Source organism: Ahaetulla prasina, chromosome 11, assembly GCF_028640845.1.
Source record: "Ahaetulla prasina isolate Xishuangbanna chromosome 11, ASM2864084v1, whole genome shotgun sequence".
NCBI classification, from domain to species: domain Eukaryota; kingdom Metazoa; phylum Chordata; class Lepidosauria; order Squamata; family Colubridae; genus Ahaetulla; species Ahaetulla prasina.
Genome location: NC_080549.1, coordinates 23,714,948 through 23,740,089, shown reverse-complemented (window position 1 = coordinate 23,740,089; position 25,142 = coordinate 23,714,948). Strand labels below are relative to the sequence as shown.

The 25,142-nt window shown below is 44.2% G+C and overlaps 1 protein-coding gene across 5 annotated transcripts in view; it reads right to left on the bottom strand.

Annotated features, from left to right (window-relative positions):
* Positions 1-25,142, bottom strand: part of ARHGEF9 (Cdc42 guanine nucleotide exchange factor 9) — a 369,419-nt gene that overhangs the window by 301,981 nt on the left and 42,296 nt on the right. For all 5 annotated transcript variants that reach the window (XM_058154714.1, XM_058154711.1, XM_058154715.1 and 2 more), the window contains 2 exons: positions 19,401-19,551; positions 12,064-12,173 (listed from right to left, as the gene is read on the bottom strand). In XM_058154714.1, the coding sequence (XP_058010697.1) occupies positions 12,064-12,173; positions 19,401-19,551 (261 nt within the window). The remainder of the gene's footprint in view (positions 1-12,063; positions 12,174-19,400; positions 19,552-25,142) is intronic.

The following is a 25,142-nucleotide window of genomic DNA, read 5'->3' as shown; positions in this document are numbered from 1 at the left end:
ACAAAAATTCATTCCTAATGGCATTTACCTGAAGGTAATTTGTTCTGTTTTTAAAACAGACTAAAACTATGATCTTGAATAGCTATGATTTAGATTACCCCCCCCCCATATCCATTCCCCCAAAAATACCTTTCAGCCATCAAGACCGATTGTAGGCTGTAGTTCATGGATTCATGCACCGCTGCGTGAAACTCTCCATGTGTTCTGTCCTCCTTCGCCTCCGTCTGAGTGATGGCTTAATTAGCCGGCACTATCAGCTCTGGCAGCAAAATAGCAAGCGTCTGCCAAGTGTCTCTGTTATCTCCCTCGACGCCTATGAGTCACCCAGGAACAAACTTCAGCTCTTAGTTAATCAGTTGATTTGCCTGCTACGAAGAGGCACAGCAGCTCTGGCTGCCTTTATATCCTGTGGGGTGTGGCACCATGACTCAGCACTTCCTAGGTCTGCCTCACCCCTGCTTCTGTTGTTCCCGCCTCTCCTGCCTACAAAACCTAGGGTCCAACCAAGTTTGATTGCCATAAGCTGGATCTGAAGGCGTGGCCTGGGGGGGGGAGAGTCAGGGGATGGAGGCCTTGTTCTCTCCTCCACCTGGCCTGCCTCTGGCTCCTGGAGCTGAGCCAGGGAAGCCAGTGCTCCCGAGGTAAGTCCTGACGGCCCTTCCCCCTCACTTTCCAAGTCACTTTCTGGCAGGGGGCCCGGCTCGGGGGGGCACAGACACAACACCATGGCCAATTCACCACGGCCAACTTGGCATGGGACAACATGCCCTGGTCAACTCACAGCAGAACAATTTAACAATTCGATTTAATTATTTAAAATAAATAAATAAATAAATATTTTAACGTCATTCACATTTCATTCTGTCCCTCTTTTTGCATCCTTTCTTTAATGATTCTTTTCCACCATTTCTTTGCTATTAGTGTAACTCTTGCCCTGCAGTGAGTTATCCCACGGCAAGTTGGCTGCGGCTAATTGGACGTGGTGAGCTGGACGTGGCAAGTCGGCCGTGGTGAATTGTCATAGACCCTTCATACATTCATGCAAAACCTCTTGCATTTTTAACATGGAAGGGGTGACCTCAAAACCCTACAAAACCTGGGAATGAAGGTTCTGCCCAGCACAATCTCCAGCAGCAAAAAAGAGAGTATTGATTGATTGATTGATTTTTATACCCCACCTTTAATATTTTTTCAAAAAAAACTCCAGGCGGCAAACATATCCAACATGCTTCCTATTTTTCACACAACAACAATCCTGTGAGGTGGGTTCGGCTGAGAGAGAAGGACTGGCCCCAGGTCACTAGCTGTTTATCATGCCTAAGGCGTGACTAGAACTCACTGTCTCCTGGTGATTGGCCCAAAGTCATCCAGCCAACTTTTATGGCTAAGGCGGGGTAGAACTCACAGTCTCCGGCTTTCTAGCCTGGTTCCTTAACCACTAGACCAAACTGGGTAGTACCAAGTTCAGGAGTTTTAAATCAATGGCTGAAAACAGAGCTAATGTCTTGTAGGAACAGATGTGAGAAATGACACATTGGTCCAGAGTTAACCAGCTGCCCTTATATTTTGAGAGGCAGAGCACTCTTTATGCACCCAGTGTCGTGTCCCACTCCTCCGCTGACGGCTGGGTCCGGGAAATCCGAATCAGGCTTGCCTCTGCAGCTCTGCCCAAAGTCCTAGCAAAGTCCTCAGAGCAGGCAGGAGACCAGTAAGTGACTTCAGCAAGATAAGTTTGACTTTTGCCTGACTCAGAGACTGCCAGAAAGTAGCTCCTTTATATAGGCCATGGGGTGTGGCTCCATGACTCAGCACTCATTAAGGCCTGCCCCTCCCTTCCCTCTGTTGCCTCCGCCTCTCCAATCTTCTGATGCGAGGGTCACTCCAATCAGCTGTTCTTGGGAGTAAACCCTCCTCAGGCTCACCTGCTGTGGATGAGGGGGAGGGGTCTAGCTGCTCCGTTTGCCTGGGCATGGAGTCAGGGCTGGGGCAGGGAGATGCTCCTTCTTCTGCAGTTTGTGGGGGCATGGAGCCAGGACTTGGGCCGGGAGGCTTACATTCCTCAGTGTTGGGGAGCAGGTAAGAAGGCCCCGGCTGCTCTGAGGGCGGGCAAGACACAACACCCAGCTAAAATCTTGCTCTTAATTCTGACTCCGGAACACCTCTTGCTAAGCTGTGAATTCTTTTCCCCTGGCTGGTCATATATATTAAAATTAACTGGGTTCGCACAAAGAGAGTACAGGTAGTTCTCAACTTACAACAGTTGTTTTAGTGACTGTTCAAAGTTAGAACAGCACTGAAAAAAGTGACTCACGACCATTTTTCACACTTATGAGCCTTGCAGCGTCCCCATGGTCACGTGATCAAAATTCACACGCTTGGCAACTGACTTGTATTTATGACGGTTGCAGTGTCCTGGGATCACGCGATCTCTTTTTGCAACCTTTTGACAAGCACAGTCATTGGGGGAAGTCAGTTTCACTCAACTATTCACTTAACAACTGTCGCAAGAAAGGTCACAAGATGGGGCAAAGCTCATGTAAGAAATGGCTCACTTAGAAATTTTGGGCTCAATTGTGGTCGTAAGTCAAGGATTAGCTGTATACAAACTCCGTCATACTGCGAGTCATATCAGATTTACATAGCATGTCTTTAGATCACGACTAACGTGGGTTACACAATACAATGCCTAGACTGAAATTCAGGTAGTGTTGTGTCTTGCCCGCTCTCACCGCAGCCGGGGTCTGCTTATCTGCTTCCGAACGCTGAAGAATGTCCTCCCGGCCCCAGCCCTGGCTCCATGCCCAGACAAGCTGAAGAGGAGGGGGCATCTCCCGGTCCCAGCCCTGGCTCCATGCCCAAGCAGGCTGCAGAGGAGGGAGCACCCCCCGGCCCCAGCCCTGGCTCCATGCCCAGACAAGCTGCAGAGGAGGGGGCATCTCCCGGCCCCAGCCCTGGCTCCATGCCCAGGCAAACGGAGCAGCTAGACCCCTCCCCCTCCTCCACAGCATGTGAGCCTGAGGAAAGTTTATTTCCAACAGCTGCTGATTGGAGTGACCCTCGCATCAGAAGACTGGATAGGCGGAGGCAACAGAAGGAAGGGAGGGGCAGGCCTTAATGAGTGCTGAGTCATGGAGCCACACCCCATGGCCTATATAAAGGATCTGCTTTCTGGCAGTCTCTGAGTCAGGCAAAGTCGAACTTATCTTGCTGAAGTCACTTACTGGTCTCCTGCCTGCTCTGAGGACTTTGCTAGGACTTTGGGCAGAGCTGCAGAGGCAAGCCTGATTTGGATTTCCCTGACCCGGCCGTCAGCGGAGGAGTGGGACACGACAGGTAGTCTTCAGCTTATGACCATTCAAAGTTACGACAATGATGAAAAAAATGATTTGCATTTATTCGGGATGGTATAAGGACTCTTGCTGTGGGCAGGGGGTTGGGGTAGAAGACCCCCAAGTGATCCAGCTGCAAACATCTCAGTGTTATTCCTATTTTTCATTCACTCTTTGAGATTCTTTATCTGCATCTGTTTTAGTGTCTGTTCTGCTCCTCATAACTATCTTCAATATACTGATGTCCAGCCAGAGCAGGTGATAGTATCTGACCTGCTGACCCCAGGAACTAGAAAGCCACACTAGGCCTGATTATTACTTGAATGAGAGACCATGGGAACATGCAAAGTGCGGAGGCTCCACTGCAGAGCTGAGAAAACCATTTGTGAGACAATAGTGGCAAAGCACTTTGGGAGCATATATAAAATAGAGAAGAAATTTTATGGGGTTTCTTTTCTGTTAATTTTTTTCCTATTTTAATCCCTTCTGAACCATTTTAAAAGCGGAAAGCTAGAAACCTTCATATAGATCCTTTGTCAACCACACCCCAAACCACAAAGGATTGCTCAGCCTTGGACTGTTTTCACCAAAGAAATCCACTCAAGTTAATTGCAGTTTTCTCTTCTGTTTTCGTTCTGCAAAATCTCAATAAAAAACCTTCCATTTCATCCATCCCAATGCGGTCAGAAAGACTGAGAGAGTAATGATCCCCAAGAGAAGGCGCTCCTGCTCCAAAAGTGTGCTTCATCTGGCCACAAGGCCAACAAGCCATAGAGTAAATTGGTTAATTTATAGCAGGTTGGCTGTACGTGACTGGAGAACAAAAAGGTTTTGATTTATTAAATTTGGCTGATCGGAGACAGACTGCATTGCTCCAGTTCCCTCAAATAGTAACATTATCTTATGATATAATGAAGTTAACAGCCTCCCCAGATAATGGCTTATATACCCTACCAGAAGATAAGCTATTTAACATCATTTCTTCTCTGGGGGAACAAAACTGCTATTTTCCTTGTTTAGATTTTTGCTATTCCCTGCATATACAACTGTTTCCCTAGCTGGGTGCATCTCTAATGCCAGCTGCAAGGTAGCAGGTAAAGGAAGAGCATAAAACGTCAATCAGGTTGAATGACAATGACAGCTTTACAGGCAGTCCTTGACTAGCAACCACAATGCAGCCTGGAATTTTGGTCATTAAGTTGCTGTGGTCATAAGTCGAGATGCCACATGACCAGATTTGATTTTACGGCCATTTTTATGATGGTCATAAAGCAGATCACTACGCTTGTAAAGCAAACCATGTGGTCCTTAAGGAAATCAGCTTCCCTTATGCTGGAAAGCAACAAAATATGCAAGAATTTGGCAAAAAAAAAGCCACAAATTCCAGTCACGTGGGACCCTACAACTGAACATGAATGCAAGCCAGCTGCCAAGCACCTGAGATGTGACCACATGATGTATGTGTGTGAGAGAGCATACATGCACGTGCAACAGTACAGATAGTCCTCAATTTACGAGCACAATTGAGCTCAAAATTTCTCTTGCCAAGTGAGACATTTGTTAAGTGAGTTTTGCTCCATTTTACAATCTGTCTTGTCATGGTTGTTGAATGGATCACATGGCCTTGGGACATTACAACTGTCACAAATATGAACCAGTTGCCAAGCGTCCAAATTTTGATCACATAATCATGGGGATGTTGCAAAGGTTGAAATTGTGAAAACAGTCATGAGTCAAATTTGTCAGTGTCATGTTAACTTTGAACGACCACTAAATGAACTGTTGTAAGTCGAGGACTACTTATAGTAACTTTGAGGATAGGTCGTAGTCCATCATAACTTCGAATGGTTGTTAAACAATCAGTCTTAAGTCAAGGACTACCTGTAATTCTGTAGAAGCTCATCCGAAGCCAACCAGGACTGTGCACCCGAATCAAGCAAAGCTTCAGGCACCCAGGACACTGTAGGGAGGAGAAGGACTCCAGAATTTGAAATCAACCCCTTGCTGGCCTGATACAGGAGCTCAAGGAAGCAGCCAGGATTTAGAGCTCAGAAGAAAACTGGTCTTTTGATCAACACTATGCCACTTCTTGTTTGTTGACACCAGAATGCAAAAATCTTTGTTTCCCTGCTTAGCCGAGCCAGAGCCACTCGTTCTCCCTGCTGGAATTTTATCACACTGGTAAAAGCCACAGCATGTTCCAAAGGTGCTTTGGTCCTTTCTTGGTTCTTTCTTTGAAAACAATTAGCCTCTCATCCAAGAAGCTTTTTCAGAATTGATGAGAAGCAAAACATTTTCAAAGAACCAAGAAAGTCCAACGTGCCTTTTGGGGGGGAAAAATACCTTTGGGACAGCCATGACCTGGAGGATTGAGACTCTCCATAGAGAAAACCACAGGATGTTCATGGAGAAAGCTGCATGTTTCTTCCCAGGCACTTCCCTGCATGTTTCTAGTACTCCTAACCATCTGAGTATCCCTCAATCTAAGATACAATCTTTATGCCTATATTTTGATCCACCCACCCAAAAAGGCCTGCCAATTCCACATAAATAAACTGTTATAGACCATTGTCTGTCTTGGCTTCCATTCGTCAGATCTTCTCCTTAACTTGGTGCCCTCCAGATGCTTTGAATGCCAATCGGTCCTCGGGGACACAGATGTGGAAAATGGAGAAGACCTCTGGAGCACAGATTTGAAACACAAATCCAGAACACAGAGAAGTCTTCTGTCAGATCCCTAAAAGTGATATTGCCATTCAGTTGGGAGAAGGGGGTCCTTGGATTCGATTTATTAGCATTGCCTGTGTCAACACATATTTTACAACCTATATCCTGGCTATCCTGGCGCCAAAGCGCTCTGAGATCTCCTTACCTTTGGGGAATGTTTATGATGGCCATGTGGGCTGTTTCACTTTAAAGGATAATGGAGGATAGCAATGGGAATACATGTTTCTCTGATTCTCAGGGCAGCTGGTAAAGAAAAATCTTCACACTTGTGTATTGGCTAAAATCTGCATTCTGGCTAAAGGAGAGGTCTCTACTGCTTTAATCCTACTTGTCTTGCCTAATTCAGACATTGCTTTGAATCCATTGCTGTCACATCTGCTTAATAAAAGGTTCCTTTTGAAATACTCCGTTTCAAGAGTTTTCACTTTCTTAAGTTAGGAGGAAAGGCAATCCTTACATCTTCAGACTCAGTTCTGGAACATTGGGAAGATCTCTCAAGCAAAGAAAACAGCCCAGGAGGATCAATTTGGAACACAGAGAAGATCTCTAGAAGGAACCCTGTGGAGAAAGCTGGCCTAGATAAAACAAAATATAGATATGGTCCAACTTGGCCAAATCCAAACACAATGGATCTTAGTTTCAATCCTATAATCCAGATCAGATCAAGAAACCAAGGCTATATAAATCTGAAACTAATTTTAACGGACAAGATATAGTGACAGAATTGTGGAAGACTGAATGTGCCTCCTCCTCCCTCACTTTATCTTTGTGTGAACTAGGAATAGCATGTCTGAGACTTTTATTCACACTACCTTCTTGCCCTGGGACCAGTACTCTTTTATCTGACTGTTGCCTTGGTAATAATTTTCCTCCTGCACTTTAAGGCCATTGTGTTTTGCACTGCTCCCCTCACACACACAAACAAGTGTTTATTCAACCCCCACAAACAAGTCCTTGGAAAGCAACTTCATTGTGCAAGTTCGGATTCCGAGCTTAGCACTGCAAGAATCACCGAGTAAACCAAGTCCAACGGGCACACACAAAATCCAGGAAAACAATCCACAGGTCAAACAGGTCAGGATACTGGCCACAAACACACAAGGCACAAAACTGGGCACGTTGCTCCAGGAACTCTCCAGTCCTTGGGTGGGATCAAGTACCTATAGGTGGCCCTTCACAAGGGATGAGGTTGCCTCCTTGCAAGTAGTCTAGACAACCGGCTTTGTGCCTGTCTCCTCTCTGCCCTACGTCTCCTTGGATTGGGAGGAGGTGTAGACTCCAACACCTCCTCCTCCTCACTAACAGGCGGCAGCTACTCCTGTTCCTCGCCGGGAACCTCCTGGCCAACTCACTGCAGCTGCAGCTCGCCTCGCTCAGCCTCAGCCTGTCAGTCGCCCGGTTGACCCAGCTGAGGCTGCTCCGTCAGACTAGCACTCTCTAAGCCCCAATCCGGGCCACCATTCAGCCCTGCACTTTTCTCTGCCAACTAAAACTCTTCCTCCTCCTCTAAGCTCACGTCCCAAGAGACGGGACTGGGGGTGGATCCATGACACATTGCCTAAGTTCTCTACATCTAGCTTAACCTTAGCATAAACGTGTGTCTTTGTATGTGTGTGTGTGTCTAATATAAATACATTTTTATTTTATTATTTCATTATATTTTTATATTATATATTATTATATATTTAGTTAAAACTCTTGGCAAATGGTCTTGTTTTTCCTAACTTGGGTCTATGACCACAGGAAAGCTATTGTAAGGTTCTGTATATCACCGTGAATTCCAAATTCACCTGAGAGGGAAACAGTTATGCTATAAATTGGAAGCCACTTTGTAAAAAATGAATGGCCCCAGCACATTGCTCAGGTTATTTCTGTGGGGGGATCAAAGCTGCAGACAACTGGAAAATGGCCGTGGAAGAAGACTGGAGACCGATCTGTGATCTACAGGGAGTTCTATTTTTATTCTTATTTCTGGACGTAACTTTCTGGACTTGTTTACTTGGAAACATCTAATTGGAAACATCTGTGGACACCGCTGTTAGGGAGAGTAATACCACCTCCCCCAGGTCATGGACTTTAGGACTGAGCTCTGGGCAGAGCAGTAGTACCTTTGTCATCATGGACTTTGCTCTGCCTATGTTCCAGCCTTCGTCATCTTTAAGCCAGCCACCATTTGATCATCATTAGTCAATGGGTGTCCATTTGATTTTGGCATGACATTTGACCACTCCGGACAGCATCGCCTCTCGTCGGCCTCTATCCTCTATTTATGCACTTTATTTATGCGATATTCAGCACTTGAACTCTTGCGCCTGCGAGGTGCCCCCGCCTCGCAGGAATGGCCCGCCGCACTATCAAGGGCCGGCCTCAATGACGGGTCTTGGGACCCACAGAGGTGGCATGCGAAAAAAAAGAGCCTTTGGGGGTTTTTAGATAGGGTTTTAAGGGGAGGGAGGGTTAGGGCGGGCGTCGGGGGTAGCCCGTCGGGTGGGGAGCCAGTCCCTGCGCGTGCTCGTGACGGTTTTTTAACGGGTTCGGAGGTTAGGGGGGGAGATTACGTTCCTGTTGGTGAGGGTGGTTCGATTTGCACGGTAAGTGGGAGGGGCAGATATGGCGGAAGGGGGGGATCATATCGTCCTAGGGGGGGGCGCGCTCGATGTTTGCAGGGGATCGCGCCCGATCCTCGCCCTTTTCCGTTCCCGGATGGTCAAGACCCTCAGAGCCTGGGCCTTCGGCTGATGTTATGCAACGCACGGTCCGTAGTCAATAAGGCCCCCCTAATCTACGATCTTATTCAGGGGGGCGCTGCGGACCTTATAGGCGTTACGGAAACCTGGCTGGGCACGGAAGGGGGAGTGCCCCTTGTCGAGATGTGCCCGCCGGGCTTCCGTGCATTCCATCAGCCGAGGGCTCAGGGTAGGGGTGGGGGGGTGGCGGTTGTGATTAGAGAGAGTCTAGAGCCGAGGGAGACCACTGTACCTCAGATTGCCGGGTGTGAATCCCTCCTTGTGAGATGGGGCCATAGGTGTCAGATGGGTTTGCTGATCACGTACCTGGCTCCTTGCTGCGTGTCAGCTGCCCTGCCCGAGCTCTTGGAGGTGCTGGCTGGAGTGGCAGTTGAGACCCCCAGACTCTTAGTCATGGGGGATTTTAACTTGCCATCTTCCGGCTCGTCATCAACGGCAGCTCGGGAGTTCATGGCCTCCATGACGGCCTTGGACCTGACCCAAGTAGTGGATGGCCCTACTCACATCGGGGGTGGCACTCTGGACTTGGTTTTTGTCTCTGGTCAGTGGTTGAGAGATCTGGACTTAAAGGAAATAGTCATTGAACCTTTGTCATGGTCAGATCACTCTTCTTCGCCTGGACTTTCTGACCGCCATTCACCACCGCAGGGAGACGGAGCCGATACGTTGGTTCCGTCCCAGGCGCCTGATGGACCCGGAGGGGTTCCAGACGGAGCTTGGGCCATTTCCTGACGGTCTGGCTCACGGCTCGGCTGAGGAACTTGTTGCGGCCTGGGAACGGGCCGCGGCGGGGGCCTTAGACCGTGTCGTGCCTTTGCGGCCTCTGACCCGGCGCAGGTCCCAACCGGCTCCTTGGTTCTCCGAGGAGTTGAGGGGGATGAAGCGCCGGAGAAGACGCCTAGAGAGTTCCTGGAGGTCTAGCCGTTCGGAGGCTGATCGGACACTAGTGAAGTCCTATACTAGGGCTTACCTAGTGGCAATGAGGGAAGCGAGGCGTAGCTACGCCTCCTCCCTCATTGCATCGGCAGATAACCGCCCAGCCGCCCTGTTTCGGGTGACTCGCTCCCTTTTACATCAGGGGGAGCGGGATGACCCGTTGCAGGGACGTGCTGAGGAGTTTAACGGTTATCTATACGATAAAATCGTTCAGCTTCGGGAGGGTCTAGATCAAGATTGCAGTGACGCGGGTGAGACGGCTGAGGGTGGTCTTGGGGATATTTTATGGGATGAGTTTGACCCTGTCGCTCCCGAGGACATGGACAGGCTGCTGGGGAGGTTGAATGCCACCACATGTTTACTGGACCCGTGCCCCTCCTGGCTGGTACTGGCCACTCAGGAGGTGACACGAGGCTGGCTCCAGGCTATTATGAGCGCTTCCTTGGTGGAGGGAGTCTTTCCGACCGCCTTGAAAAAGGCGGTGGTGAGACCCCTCCTCAAGAAGCCTTCCTGACCCGGCTGTTTTAGGTAATTATCGTCGGTCTCCAACCTTCCCTTCGTGGCGAAGGTTGTAGAGAGTATGGTGGCATATCAGTTTCCTTGCACCTGGATGAAACTGTCTATCTAGACCCGTTCCAGTCTGGCTTCCGCCCGGTTACAGCACTGAGACGGCTTTGGTCGCGTTGGTGGATGATCTCTGGAGGGCCAGGGATAGGGATGCCCTCTGCCCTGGTCCTATTAGACCTCTCAGCGGCTTTTGATACCATCGACCATGGTATCCTGCTGCGCCGGTTGGAGGGATTGGGAGGGAGGCACCGCTTATCGGTGGTTCTCCTCCTATCTCTCCGATCGGTCGCAGACGGTGTTGACAGGGGGCAGAGGTCGGCCCAGACACCTCACTTGTGGGGTGCCGCAGGGTCGATCCTCTCGCCTTCTGTTCAACATCTATATGAAGCCGCTGGGTGAGATCATCAGTGGCTTCGGTGTGAGGTACCAGCTGTACGCTGATGACACCCAGCTGTACTTTTCCACACCGGGCCACCCCAACGAAGCTATCGAAGTGTTGTCCCGGTGCTTGGGAGCCGGACGGGTCTGGATGGGGGGAAACAGGCTCAGGCTCAATCCCTCCAAGACAGAGTGGCTGTGGATGCCGGCATCTCGGTACAGTCAGCTGAGTCCTCAGCTGACTGTCGGGGGCGAGTCATTGGCCCCGATGGAACGGGTGCGCAACTTGGGCGTCCTCCTGGATGAACGGCTGTCTTTTGAAGATCACTTGACGGCCGTCTCCAGGAGAGCTTTTTACCAGGTTCGCCTGGTGCGCCAGTTGCGCCCCTTTCTAGACCGGGATGCCCTGTGCACGGTCACTCACGCCCTCGTGACGTCTCGCCTGGATTACTGCAATGCTCTCTACATGGGGCTCCCCTTGAAGAGCATCCGGAGGCTTCAGTTAGTCAGAATGCAGCTGCGCGGTGATAGAGGGAGCCCCTCGTGGCCCCCGTGTGCCCCCTATCCTGCGCAGACTGCACTGGCTGCCTGTGGCCTTCCGGGTGCGCTTCAAGGTTCTGGTGAACATCTTCAAAGCGCTCCATGGCATAGGGCCGGGTTACTTACGGGACCGCCTACTGCTACCGGATACCTCTCACCGTCCCGTGCGCTCTCACAGAGAGGGACTCCTCAGGGTGCCGTCAGCGAGACAGTGTCGGCTGGCGACACCCAGGGAAGGGCCTTCTCTGTGGGGGCTCGCCTCTGGAACGAACTCCCCCCAGGACTTCGTCAACTTCCGGACCTCCGAACCTTCCGTCGCGAGCTTAAAACTTATTTGTTCATCTGCGCAGGACTGGATTAGTTTTTTAAATTCGTGGGTTTTTAAGGGGTTTTAAATGGGTTTTGAATGGGTTTTTAATGGGTTTTATTATTTGCTAAATTTTAATTGCGGCCAATTTGAATAAGTTTTTTAGTGGTATTTTAATAGTATTTATTTTGTAATAGTACTGTCATTTTATCTGGCTGTAAACCGCCCTGAGTCCCTCGGGAGAAGGGCGGTATAAAAATTTAAATAATAAATAATAAATAAATAAATAAATAAATAAATAAAATTGCCCCAATGTTTTTTTTCTCTCCAATATCCCAACGGAAGGAAAGGTGATTACAAGTCCCTGATCAATCTCAAGCCCAAGTGGCATTTTTTACTTTGCCATGACATATCATAATCTAATGGCTAAAACTGTAATACAAAAGCTGACAAACCTGCAATAGAGATAGATTTTACACCCCTCTTATGTCAGGGCAGAGGCAGTTAGAGAAACGAAGGAAGGATGACTTACTTTATTGAGTAGCAATTGCTCTGCTCCGGGCTGGAGAGGTCTCCATCTACTTCGGCCATTCTTAGTGTCTCGGCGCACCTCCAATGTCTTTGACCCCAGATCATGTTCAGCTGCCAGGATGAGATTCATTGAGACAATGAGAAGTCATTGTCACAACCGGTTTCCAAAATGTCCCCTCGGTGCCCGGCAGTGGTGGGTTTCAAAAAATTTTACTACCAGTTCTGTGGGCATGGCTTGGTGGGCGTGGTAGGGGAAGGATACTGTAAAATCTCCATTCCCACCCCACTCCAGGGGAAGGTTACTGCAAAATCCCCATTTCTTCCCATCAGCTGGGACTTGAGAGGCAGAGAATAGATGGGGGCAGGGCCAGTCAGAATTTTTACTACCGGTTCTCCAAACTACTCAAAATTTCAGCTACCAGTTCTACAGAAGTGGTCAGAATCTGTTGAAACCCACCTCTGGTGCTCGGGCAGAAAGGGACCAAACTAGTTTAGGAGTTGGGGTTATTGCTAAAACAAGGCTGAATTCACACAATGTACTAAATACCAATGTCAGGTTCAGAAAGCACAGTTGCTATGTTTGTAGGAAATATATTCTACCCAATTAAACCACGGCATGTTTTTATTTATTAATATATTAAGTTTGTTTGCCACCCATCTCGCCTCGGGGTGACTCTGGGCAGTTTACATTAATCTGGCTGCTTAGTCGACAGAATTCACTCAAACCTGTAGGGCTGGGCTCCTACTCTTTGGAATTATAAACCTCTCAATCCCTTTTTAGCCTAATCCAGCATGTTGCACAATCTTAGCCCTTCTCTCTCCTTACAATCATAAAATGATAATTCAGAAAGCTGCTGATGCTCAAATTTAAGTCACGTTAACGCCCTCCAATGAAAGCCAAGTGTTTAATTTTAATTTCAGTTAAATGTCTCCTGGACGGAAACTTGCTTGGGGATTTCCTGGTCCCTCTCTGGCTGAAAACTCTCAAGTTCTGAAAGAGAATACAGGTAGTCTTCAATTTACAATAGTTCATTTAGTCCAAAGTTACAAGGGCATTGAAAAAAGTGACTTATGACCATTTTTCATAGTTACAACCTTCGTAGCATTTCCATGATCATTTGATCAAAATTCAGATCCGTGGCAACTGGTTCATACTTATGACCATTGCTGTGCCTCAGGATCATGTGATCCCCTTTCGCAATCTTTTCACAAGCAAAGTCAAGGAGGAAGCCAAATTTACTTTACAACCAGGTTACTAACTTATCAACTGCAGGGATTCACTTAACAACCATGGCAAGAAAAATCCTGACATGCGGCAAAAACCACGTAACAAATGTCTCACTTAACAACAGAAATTTTGGTCTTAATAGTAGTTGTAAGTCAAAGACTACCTCTCGTGGAGCACACCAGGAAGGATAATAGAGCAACAAAGATATTATGTTCATTGGTGAATCCCAGAGCCCAACAGGACCAATTCTGCCCATCCACCTGGAGGACAAAGAGCTGGTTCCAGACTGCAGGGCTTCTGTTCTCAGGCTCACACTGATCACTGAAGACAGGAGTCATGGTTTTATTTACTAACTTACGGTAATTTATAAGTCAAATGGCAGCTAATTGGCAGCAAATTCAGTGGAACACATAAAACAGATTAATATGTTCAGCTGGAGAGAACTGATGGCCTTGTTACTTCAAGCAGAAATCAGCTGGATGGAAGAGAAATGTATTCCCACCCAGGTTTTGCTTCTTTTTTTATTTATTTATTTTTATTTATTTATTTTATTTTGTCACAACAATATATGTAGGTATCATACAAAAAGATTATATAGTAAATAAACACATATATGAGTAAATATAAGGAGGTATAAGCATATATATAGGAAGAAGAAAAGAAAAACAATAGGACAGGAACGGTAGGCACATTTGTGCGCTTATGCACGCCCCTTATGGTCCTCTTAGGAATGGGGTGAGGTCAATAGTAGAAAGTTTTAGGATAAAGTTTTTAGGATTATGGGAAGAGACCACAGAGTCAGGTAAAGTATTCCAAACACTGATGATTCTGTTACAGAAGTCATATTTTCTGCAATCTAGATTAAAGCGGTTGACATTAAGTTTAAATCTATTAGTTGCTCTAGTATTATTGCAATTAAAGCTGAGGTAGTCTTTAACCGGAAGGACATTACAATAGATGATTCTGTGAGTTAAACTTAGGTCTTGTCGAAGGCGACGGAGTTCCAAGTTTTCTAAGCCTAGGATTTCAAGTCTGGTGGGATAAGGTATTTTGTTGTTTTCAGAGGAATGGAGAACTCTTCTTGTAAAATATTTCTGGACACGTTCAATTGTATTGATGTCAGAGATGTGGTGAGGGTTCCAAACTGGCGAGCTGTATTCTAGAATTGGTCTAGCAAATGTTTTAAATTCTCTGGTTAGTAGTGTGGTGTTTTTGAAAAAGAAGCTACGCAAAATTAGGTTTACAACTCTTAGAGCTTTTTTTGCTATGTAGTTGCAGTGGGCTTTGGCACTTAGATCCATTTGACATGAAAACTCCAAGGTCTTTAACGGGATGGGGGTCGTCTGTAAGGTAATGTCCATCTAGTATGTATTTAGTGTTTGGGTTCTTTTTTCCTATATGTAAGACTGAGCATTTGCTGGTTGAAATTTGGAGCTGCCAATTTTTAGACCAAGCGGATAGATGATCAAGGTCGTTTTGAATGATAGAAGTATTGTCTGTGGTGTTAAATAGCTTGACATCATCAGCAAAGAGAACACAATTACTTGAGATGTGGTCAGAGATCATTAATGTATAGTATAAAGAGTGTTGGTCCAAGGACGCTGCCTTGAGGAACGCCACTCTTGACAGGAATAGGATTTGATAGAGCATTGCCAATTTTGACCACTTGTTGTCTGTTAGACAGAAAAGCAGATATCCATTTGTGGAGGGGTCCTGAGATGCCATAGGATGTTAGTTTTAGGAGAAGTTTATCGTGTGCTACTGAGTCAAAAGCTTTGCAGAAGTCTATGTAGGTTGCATCTATTGATTTGCCTTGATCGAGATTTGAAGTCCATATGTTTTTGCAGTGGAGAAGTTGTAAGTTACATGATAATTTTTTCCTGAAACCAAATTGTTTGTTGGAGAGTAGGTTGTTAGTTTCTAAGTGTGAGATAATGGATTGATTGATGATAGATTCCATGACTTTGCAGGTGACGCAGCAAAGGGAGATCGGTTTGTAGTTTTCGACTAAGCTGGGGTCTCCTTTTTTGAAGATAGGGATGACTGTGGCTAGTGACCAAAGTTTGGGAAGAGAACTGGTAGTGAAAGCTTTATCAAAGATAATACTTAGGGGTTCTGCTATATTAATGGAAAGTTTTTTTAAGAAGTATGCACATAGTCCATCGGGTCCAATAAAAAGCAATGGTTTTAAGTTGTGAAGAGCTTTTCCAACGTTGTCTTCTGTGAAATCTATATGAGTTAAATCATCATAGTCATTATTGCTGGTTCGTTTATGGAATGTCGGATATGTGTTATCGGAGTTAACAAAAACTGAGCCAAAGAAAATGTTGAAGAGGTTTGCTTTGACTGTTTCGTCATTGCATTCTTTGTTGTTAGAATCTTTTAGTGGTGGGATGGATCTTGAGTCTTTAAGTTTATTGTTGACAAAATTATAAAAGGCACAATTGGAATTTGTGCGCAGAAGGTTCTCTTCTTGCTTGGTGTGGTAATTTGTGCATTCAGTTTTTATTTGGTTGCATATGTTTCTGTAGCGGTTTTTGAAATTTGTAACATAGCCTTTTTTGTTTCTTTTCCAGAGGGATTTTTTTTTTTGATTGAAGCTTTTTTATTGATATGGGTAGTTTGTTTTTCTTGGTCATGGTAGTCATTTGTGGTACATATAGTTTAATGACTCTATTGATTTCAAGTAGGAAGACTCTATAGTGGTCTTCAGCGGTTATGCAGGTTGCAAACAGATTTTGCCAGTCCAGAAATGAAAGATCGTTGTTTATAAGGTCGTAATTGGCTTTTTTGAAGTTGTAGTTGGGAGTACTGTTGTTATGACGATTTAAGTATGGACGTATATTGAGACGAAAATCAATCATGCAGTGGTCACTGTTGGAAAAAGGTTCTTTAATTTGTAGTCCGTAAATTGAGTTTGAATTGTTGCAGAAGATGAGGTCAAGGCAGTTGTTGAGTCTTGTATTGTTAGTTACAAGTTGTTCAAGACCTAGGTTTGTAACAGTGTTGTATAGTGTAGTATGGATTGGGTCAGTTGAACATTCATTAGTTGTCCAGTTAATGAGAGGTAGATTTAGGTCACCCAGGAAAATGAGAAGATATGGGCAAGAGGTAGCCCATGTTAGCATTGAGGTTAGCATATTTGCATGGGTAATGTCATAGTCAGGGGCTCTGTAGCATAGTAAGAATCGAAGAGTAGTGTCAAGGGATAGGTCGCATACTATAGTTTCAGGAAGAGAGAGTTTATGTGCTACTTGGATATTTTTTAGATTCAGTGACTTTTTGTAAAAGATAGCCACTCCACCACCTCTTCGGTTTTCACGATCTGATCGATAGACTTGATATTCTTTGTTTGAGATAATGGAGTCAGGAAGGGATGAGTTCAGCCATGTTTCACAAACAAAAATGATATCAATTGTGTCACTGTTTAATAAGAGGATAAATTCAGGTAATTTGTTGACTATGCTTCTTGCATTTATCAATTTGCATTTGAGATCTGAAGTGATTGGTGTTGAAGAGGTAAGGGGCGTGCATACCTAGTTTTGGATGTTAGTAGGTTGGGGGTTGTGTACAACAGATGGTTGTATAGATGGTTGGATGGTAGTTAGGTTGTTTGGATGGATGGTTGATTGGATGGCTGGTTGGGTGGATTGTTGGGTGGCTGTTTGGATGGCTGCTTGGATGGCTGCTTGGATTGTTGGTTGGATGGCTGTTGGTTGAATGGCTGGTAAGATGGTTGGTTGAATGCCAAAAACCAATGAAAGACAACTATACTAGCAGGACTATTATTATTAGGCTTGGTTGCACAGTCAGCCAGATGTTTAGACTAATTTGGCATGTCTGTGTACCCACTGAATCCTTCCCAGGGATCTGGGATAGACAGATGTTGTTTAATAATATTGAAGATATTGTCGAAATTATTGCAATTATCTTATTATTAATTAACCAATCTTGTTTATATCTAACTCTCCATTATCCCCATATCTACCTATCCATCCATCCATCTCTCTCTTTCTCTCTCCCTTTCTCTCCTACACTCTCTCCATGCCCCCTCCTGCTCTCTAAACCAGCAGTGAACCAAACTAGATTTCTACTAACTGGAGTCTAAGCTCTGATCCCCCTTGAGAAACTGTTCCCATTTCATCTTATTTTATATTTCCATTCCAGAATAAGATGACTCCAGTGAGGATGAATAATAGAGTAAGTTGATATTTTTTTAAAAATTGGAAAAAGATATTCTCCATGTCTACTATTATGGGGAACAGATTATCCAAAGAATGTCCAACTGAGATTTTAAGAATCAGTTTAGATAAACAATGCTCTGATTCCATGTAAATTCACCAGAATTTGAAAAGTACAGGTAGTCATTGAGTTACAACCACAATTGAGCCCACAGTTTATGTTGCAAGTGAAACATTTGTTAAGTGAGATTTGTCCCATTTTACAGCCATTATGCCATAGTTGTTAAGTGAATCACTGCAATAGTTATACTAGTAACACAGTGAATCTGGCTTCCCCATTGACTTTGCTTATCAGAAGGTCACAAAAGGGGATCACATGACCCCGGGGCACTGCAACCATCATAAATATGAACCAGGTGAATTAGAAGAACAGAACCATACAAAAGTTAAACCCAAAATGCCCCAAACAAACGAAGGGGACCAAGTTCATCCAATGAAGACTCGGCTCTTGAATAACTCCAGAACACGCACATCCAATGAAAAAGGAGAAAGGGCTGGGAGCTGCCATGCCTGAGCCCCCATTCTAGAGGAGAAGATGTTTGACTGACTGACATACACTACAGGTAGTCCGCGACTTACGAACACAATTGGGACCAGAATTTCCATTGCAAAGCAAGGAAGCTGTTAAGAAAGCTGCACCCAACCATACGACTTTTTGCCATGGTTGTTAAGTGAATCATGCAGTTGTTAATCAAATCTGGTTTCCTTCTCTGACAGCTTGTCAGAAGGCACTGGAAAAGTTGCAAATGGCAATCATGTGACTACCCTGCAACCATTATAAATACAGGTAGTCCTCAACTTGCAACAGTTTGCTTAGTGACCGTTCAAAGTTACAACACACCAAAAAATGACCATTTTTTACACTTATGACTGTTGCTTCCCGATGGTCACATGCTTTACATGCTGACTCACATTTATGACAGTTGCCGTGTCCTGGGATCATGTGATCTCCTTTTACAACCTTCTGACAAGCAAATTCAATGGGGAAACCGGATTCATTTAACAACCGTGTTACTAATTTAACAACTGTAGTGATTCACTTAACAAATGTGGCAAGGAAAGTTGTAAAATGGGGCAAAACTCACTTAATTAATTTCTCACTTAGCAACATACATTTTCGGCTCAGTTATGGTCATAAGTCAAGGACTATCTGTTCATAACAGTTGCCAAGTGCCTGAATTTTGATCACAATGACCATGGGGAATGTTGCAACAATTATAAGCATGGGAACCAGTTGTAAGTCACTTTCTTCAATGTCATCGTAACAATGGTTGTAGGTTGAAACTACCTGTACAAGATTTGCAATTTATTTTACCGGCCCAATATATCGCTTTGAAAGAGTGGTGAGGTGGCCTAGTGGGGACACTCGCCTCCCTTTCGGAAAGTTAAGAGTTCAATCCTAAGTAGCCGCAGATTTTTCTCTCCTAGGGTGGCAAAAAATAATATCTGTTGTGAATTCCACCTGGCATCAGGAAGGGCATCCGGACAGTAAATGCTCAGCTCCAGGCAGTCGCCAGGACTCTAACTCAGGATTACAGGGTCATAAAAGTGAGGTTTTATTATTGCTTTGAAGAAAAAGTAGCACAGAATCCTCCACTCTTTCTGAGATGCAGTTTCAGAAAGTGTCATCAGCATTCTCCCAAGATGGCCATCATGAAGCCTGTATGAGCAGATCTGCCACCAAAATCCAACCCCATCTTCTAGCGTTAGCCCCTTTTCTTAACATGCATTCACACATGAAATCGAAAGTCAGGTTTTTGCACATCAGGCACAACCCTTAGGAAATTTCACACAGCACACAACCTTCTACCCACTGCTTCCTCTTAAGGCAACAGCTGGCTTAGGAGGGTCCATTAAAATGGGACTTACCAGCAGAGCTGATCAAGAGCTTCTGTCTCCATTCCAGCTGATCCAATCCCATTGGGGTGCTCTTGGAGAGTGGGAGGGAGTGACATCGGTCCAAAAAAAGTTTGAATGGAGGAGGAGATGCTGGAGATGGGCAGAGAGGGTGAGATCGTGGCTACGGAAGGGAGAGAACATTGATGTAAAGACAAAATGACTGCAAAGGTTTTTTTTAACAAAATGTAAAAAAAAAACCACCCCAAATGCCAAGATATCTTCATTTCACTCGTGTACAAGAAGAAAGAGCAGCAGAGTGTTGAAATGCAATGTGTAACATCTTCATCAACTGAGGTGGGATTTGCTCACATTCAAAGATACCATCATCTCTTGTGCAGTTAAAGTGCTTTTACTTAAGAAATGGCCCAAACAAGAAAGTAATGACAATGAGCAGGAACAAACATACACTCATCCATCTTTCTTTCTTTCTTTCTTTCTTTCTTTCTTTCTTTCTTTCTTTCTTTCTTTCTTTCTTTCTTTTCTTTTCTTTCTCTCCCTCCCTCTCTCTCTTCTTTCTTTCTTTTTCTGTCTTTCTTTCTTCTTCCTTTCTTCTCCTTCCTCTCCTTCCTCTCCTTCCTCTCTCCCCCCCTTCCTCTATTTTACATTATTAGGTTCCAGTCTTTAAGTCAACAGTCCTTTCAGACATTGTAGGAGGAGAGTCTTTGGCAGCCTCAAATCAGAAAGTTTTTGATAGCAGCTTTTTAGACCAATGCATTTTTTAAAAAGATATGGTTTTGTTAGCAAACTTCAGCAAATGCATCAAAGCCTACCCCAAATTGGCCCATCTATGCAACTGATGGTGGGAACTATAGCTCACAAAAGCTAATGCCTTTTAATAATGTTAGTCTGAAAAGATGCTGCCAGCCCGCTCTTAATTTTTGACAATCCTTTCAGTAACCTTAGCATGATGGCACAAGAAACAACACATATCTAGAAAATTTCCTTGAACCACTGGATCTTGCAAAAGGTCCAATACTCCATGATAGTTCACCATTCTCAGCTCAGAATGTCATAGGATATGAGTGAGATCACTAAGATCTTAAGCTTTTAACTTTCCCTCTTTTCCTCCAATTACAGAATTTGGGGATTCTATAGACGCAACATTGCTGAGTCCTTCTTCAAGAAAACCAATGCATATGGAGATGATTCTGTTTTGTTAAGTCTTCTCTCTCCATAATTTCTAAGACATAAACATGTCTTTAAAACTTCTCCATCTCTCAAAAACACAACAGGAAATACTGCAAGCTTGGTGGTTTCTTGCAGATGTTTCATTACCCAACTAGGTAACACCATCAGTGCTATTATGCTAATAATCAGCGCTAGCAAAGCCACACTTCTCCAGGACCAAAAAGGAAAAAGACAACACAATTTCTAACTTCAGTGAGGAGCTGCTTCACTAATCCCTCATTTTGTTTTCAATGGCTTTATTTTCTAATTCTGCTGAGGTATTGAGGCCAGGCAGCAGAGAGCTTTCAGGACAAGATTTCACAGATGGCTTCAGTTGCAACTATACCCTCTTAGGCTACTACCTCCAGAGTCGACTGCTTTGCATTCTGCATGCAAGCTTCCTTCTGCTTCACTCATCAACCTCTTGCCTCTAGGCACCAAAAGTCACATGGCAACTGGACAGTTGCTCCCCTTCAACAACATTTCCCCAAAAGGAAAATTGTCAGATTTATCTGCAACCGATGGGCAACAGCAGCGGCAGCAGAAGCAACGTGAGCAGAAGACTAAGGAGCAACCTTAGGTTATCTCCATCTTCAAGGTCTTGGTACTAGTGGGTTGACCTTCACTGGGATTACAAAACCCAGCTCAAATGACTCACTTTGAGAAACACTGAACCGGAATGAGTGAAGAGCAATACTTTATTTAATTTTCCATCTCCTTTGCTGTATCATGTCACATTTCTTACCCTCAAGCAGATGCAGCATTTTTCGATGGGTGAGGAACAGCATACAAAACGTAAAAGAAATGCTATTGCCTGTGGCAACAAAATTGGAAAGTCTTTATTTAGCCATTTCTTTCATGGGAGATGATTTTTTGTTTTAGAGGAAATGTGAGATTGCTCTGGTCATGTGTATTAAATTGTAACGCCAAGGGGATCAAGCTGGAGGTTGGCACGTTCCTTGATTCAGAAGGAACCGGGATAAGGGTCCAACAAAGTCAAAATGGAAACCACAAGCCCATGGTCAAAATCCGGCCCTTTTGCACATTTCTGCCGTTTTGAAAAATGAAACACTCAAAACCTATCATTTCACCCTAAAAGGAACTTCTTTTTTTCAGAAAATGATAAAGGTCCCACAACAAAATGAACTTGCTAGAGGAAATAAAGAGATAACAGCAAAATAAACTCAATTAAGAGATTTGTCCCTCCACACTAACTTCCAAACACAGGGAAAATCAATCAATCAATGAGCTGCTTTCAATTAATGTCAAGAAAGACACAATTCATTATTAGATTAGAAAGGAAGCAACTCACAATGGAAGAAAGAGAGACAGCAAACATCTTACTTTGAGTTTAGTGCAAAAAATACACAAGATTTAGTCATCTGTTTTTCTCTCTCTCATGGAGAGGAATGATGGTCAGGTAGAAATTCATAAAGAGTGACCCAACGACTGTTCTATGGACCACAACTGAATGGAATAAACAGCACCTGGTCTGATGAGAGCTGGGCAGTATGGAAATTGTTGAATAGGCTGTGCACAGGTACATCAAGATCCAGAGACACTCTCAGCAAATGGGACTATCCGGTGACTTCTGCCCTTTGTGATTGTGGTGACACGCAGACAACAACACATATGTATACCTGGCCTTTGTGTCTTAATCAGTGCACACTTGAGGATTTCATGACACCGTGACAGAATGCAATTAATGTTGCTAGTTTCTGGGCAAGATCTGTTAAATTTGTACATATTTTAAATGTTACATTTTATATTTTAAACGTTATATTATACAGCATGCCTTATTTTAATTCTGATGCATCTGACATGAATAAACAAATTATTCTATGCACAAAAATGGAAAGATTAATTAATTACCACAATGAATGACCTACCAGCAAAACTGATATAATTAGCAAAGATAGCTAAATTGACTGCCATAATCAAAGAAAAAGAATACAGCTAACTTTGCTTCCACTTAGAAACCACTTCTGAACTTCGTGCTTGAGGTAGAAAAAAAATGCTGTTGATTTTGGATTTTGCTGACTAGAAAGGTTTGTTGTAGAAATGGCTGGTATATCTAAGCATGTAAAAGTAAAAAGTTGAGGCTGTAGTGTTATTATCTTATTCCATGGTGCTAAAAAGAGTAAGAAGTCAATGCTTTTCTTTCTTTTTCCCCTTTTCCCCTATTCGTTGTGCGCAATACATTGACTTATAAAGTGCTTAGAGAGTGCTGTAAAGCACTATGAAGAGGTGTAAAAGTCTAAGCACTGTTGTTATTTTCCCACTAATTTCATTTTTCTTTGTACTCTGGTACCTCAGTACTCGACTGCTTGAGGAGTAATGACGATGATCAAGACACCACTATATTTTATATTTTGATAAACTAATTTTAAAAATAGAAAAGAGTGAACTAGCAACTGTAGCCTGTAAATACACCACTTCTGATCATTACAACTCAGTGTGTGATGTGATCTTCATCTCCTAAACTCAATGGAGGCAGTCCTGCACTGCTGGTCAATTCCAATTCAAGTACTCCTAATGTCCAGTCACTTAACAACCATTCCAGGTTATGACTGACCTGAAAAAGGAGGCTTGCAACCCAAATTTGAAGTTCCCATGATCAGACACCCTCTGCAGTCACCTGACTGAATTTCAGATGCTCAGCAACAGGGTCACATTTGCAACAGTTTGCAGCATCCCAGAATCACGTGACAACATTTTACCAAAAATTTGCATTTCCGGTTTTTAGCAAAACTACATCCATAGCAAACCACTGGTTTGCTTAATGACTACAACATTTGCTTTAAGTAGTCACTTAATGACCTTCACAAAAAAATTATGCAAAATTGGGTCGGTATGATGACCGACCCATTTCACAACCATCATAACATGCAACCATAATGGGAAGGCCCCATTGTGGTCATATTTCAAGGTCCACCTGTATATTGGACCAATATGGTTATTCAGGAGCTTGTTCATGGAACTGGCTCCAAGGGAAAACATGCCTCAGATTCAATTTTGAATTGAACCGGCAATTGGCAGCATTGACAAGGAATTGAATAGGATGGGCACAGCTTAATGTTGCCAGGAGGGGTTCTAAGAAGTGGGCTTCCAGCCTGTCATTCAGACATCCCAAAATAGCAATACTGCTTAGAAGAGGTGATGTCAGCCCCAAAGCTGGCCGAACTGTGGCCATTTTCTTATTGTGTAGTTGCTAGAGAGGTTTCTTTTCTCCTGGCTTCAGGGCTGACACACATAGAAGGGGCTAGGGAGGGGATTGGTAGATATTAGCTGCAGTGTTGTAGTCTAAATGAAATTCTTTCCCCTGGAAATCAAGGAAGCTCATGCAGGTGTCTGCAGGATGGAGGCTAAGGTCATCCTGCAATTGGACTGTATGCTGATTGGATCATGTCACTGAGACTCTGAGAGGGGAAATGATGCAGTTTTACTTTTAATTAAGGGGGGAAACCAGCACCAAATTAGAACCAGTTTTCCACCAGGAAGTTGCCAGTTTGATATGTCCTAATAAAATGTTTTTTGAGGCAATCGTCTGCCTCAGAGTTCTTATTGAATGGGACTTATTACTTGGAACCCTGACAGGTGATATGCTAGAGGTAGACCGTAGACCCAATCACAGAATTTCCTTTCAACCTGCCATGGGGTTGGAAAGAACTGTGAGAGGGATCTCGGTGTCCTAGTGGACAATCCCTTAAATAGGAGCCAACAATGTGCGGCAGCAAGCAAAAAAGCCAATGCAATCCTAGGCTGCATTAATTGAGGGATAGAATCAAGATCACATGAAGTTCTAGTACCAATTTACAAAGCCTTAGTAAGACTACTCTTGGAATACTGCATCCAGTTCTGGTCACCACAACATAAAATGCAGAGAAGAGCAACAACAATTATTAGGGGCTGGAGGCGAAAACATATGAAGAATGTTTACCAGTATTGGGTATGTCTAGTCTAATAAAAAGAAGGACTAGGGGAGACATGATAGCAGTATTCCAATATTTGAGGGGCCTCCTATAAAGTCAAGGGGGTCAAACTATTTTCCAAAGCACCAGAAGGCAAGATAATGGATGGAAATTAACCAAGGAGAGAAGCAACCTAGAACTAAGGAGAAATTTCCTAACGGTGAGAACAATTAACCTGTGTAATGGTTTGCCGGCAGAGGTTGTAGGTGCTCCATCACTGGAGGCTTTCAAAATGAGACTGGACAGCCATTTGTCTGGAATGGTACAGGGTCTCCTGCTCAAGCAAGGGGTTGGATTGAATGAAAAACAAGGGAAGAAGTCTCCTTTAATCCTAGCAGTTGAAAATATTCCTTTCTTCTCCCCAAAGCCTAGTGCATCACTCAGAGGGATCATTCAGATTGTATTTATCTATCGGCCATACAGCCTATTTACTAGATATCACAGCGGCACTGAGAATGTGTTAACTTTTCACCAATGAAAGAGTGTGCATAAAACACACAAACCAGGCAAACTATTTCCTCTCTGCCGGAAATCCTAGATTCAATGTAAGACTTTTGATTCTTTGTGTGGCAAG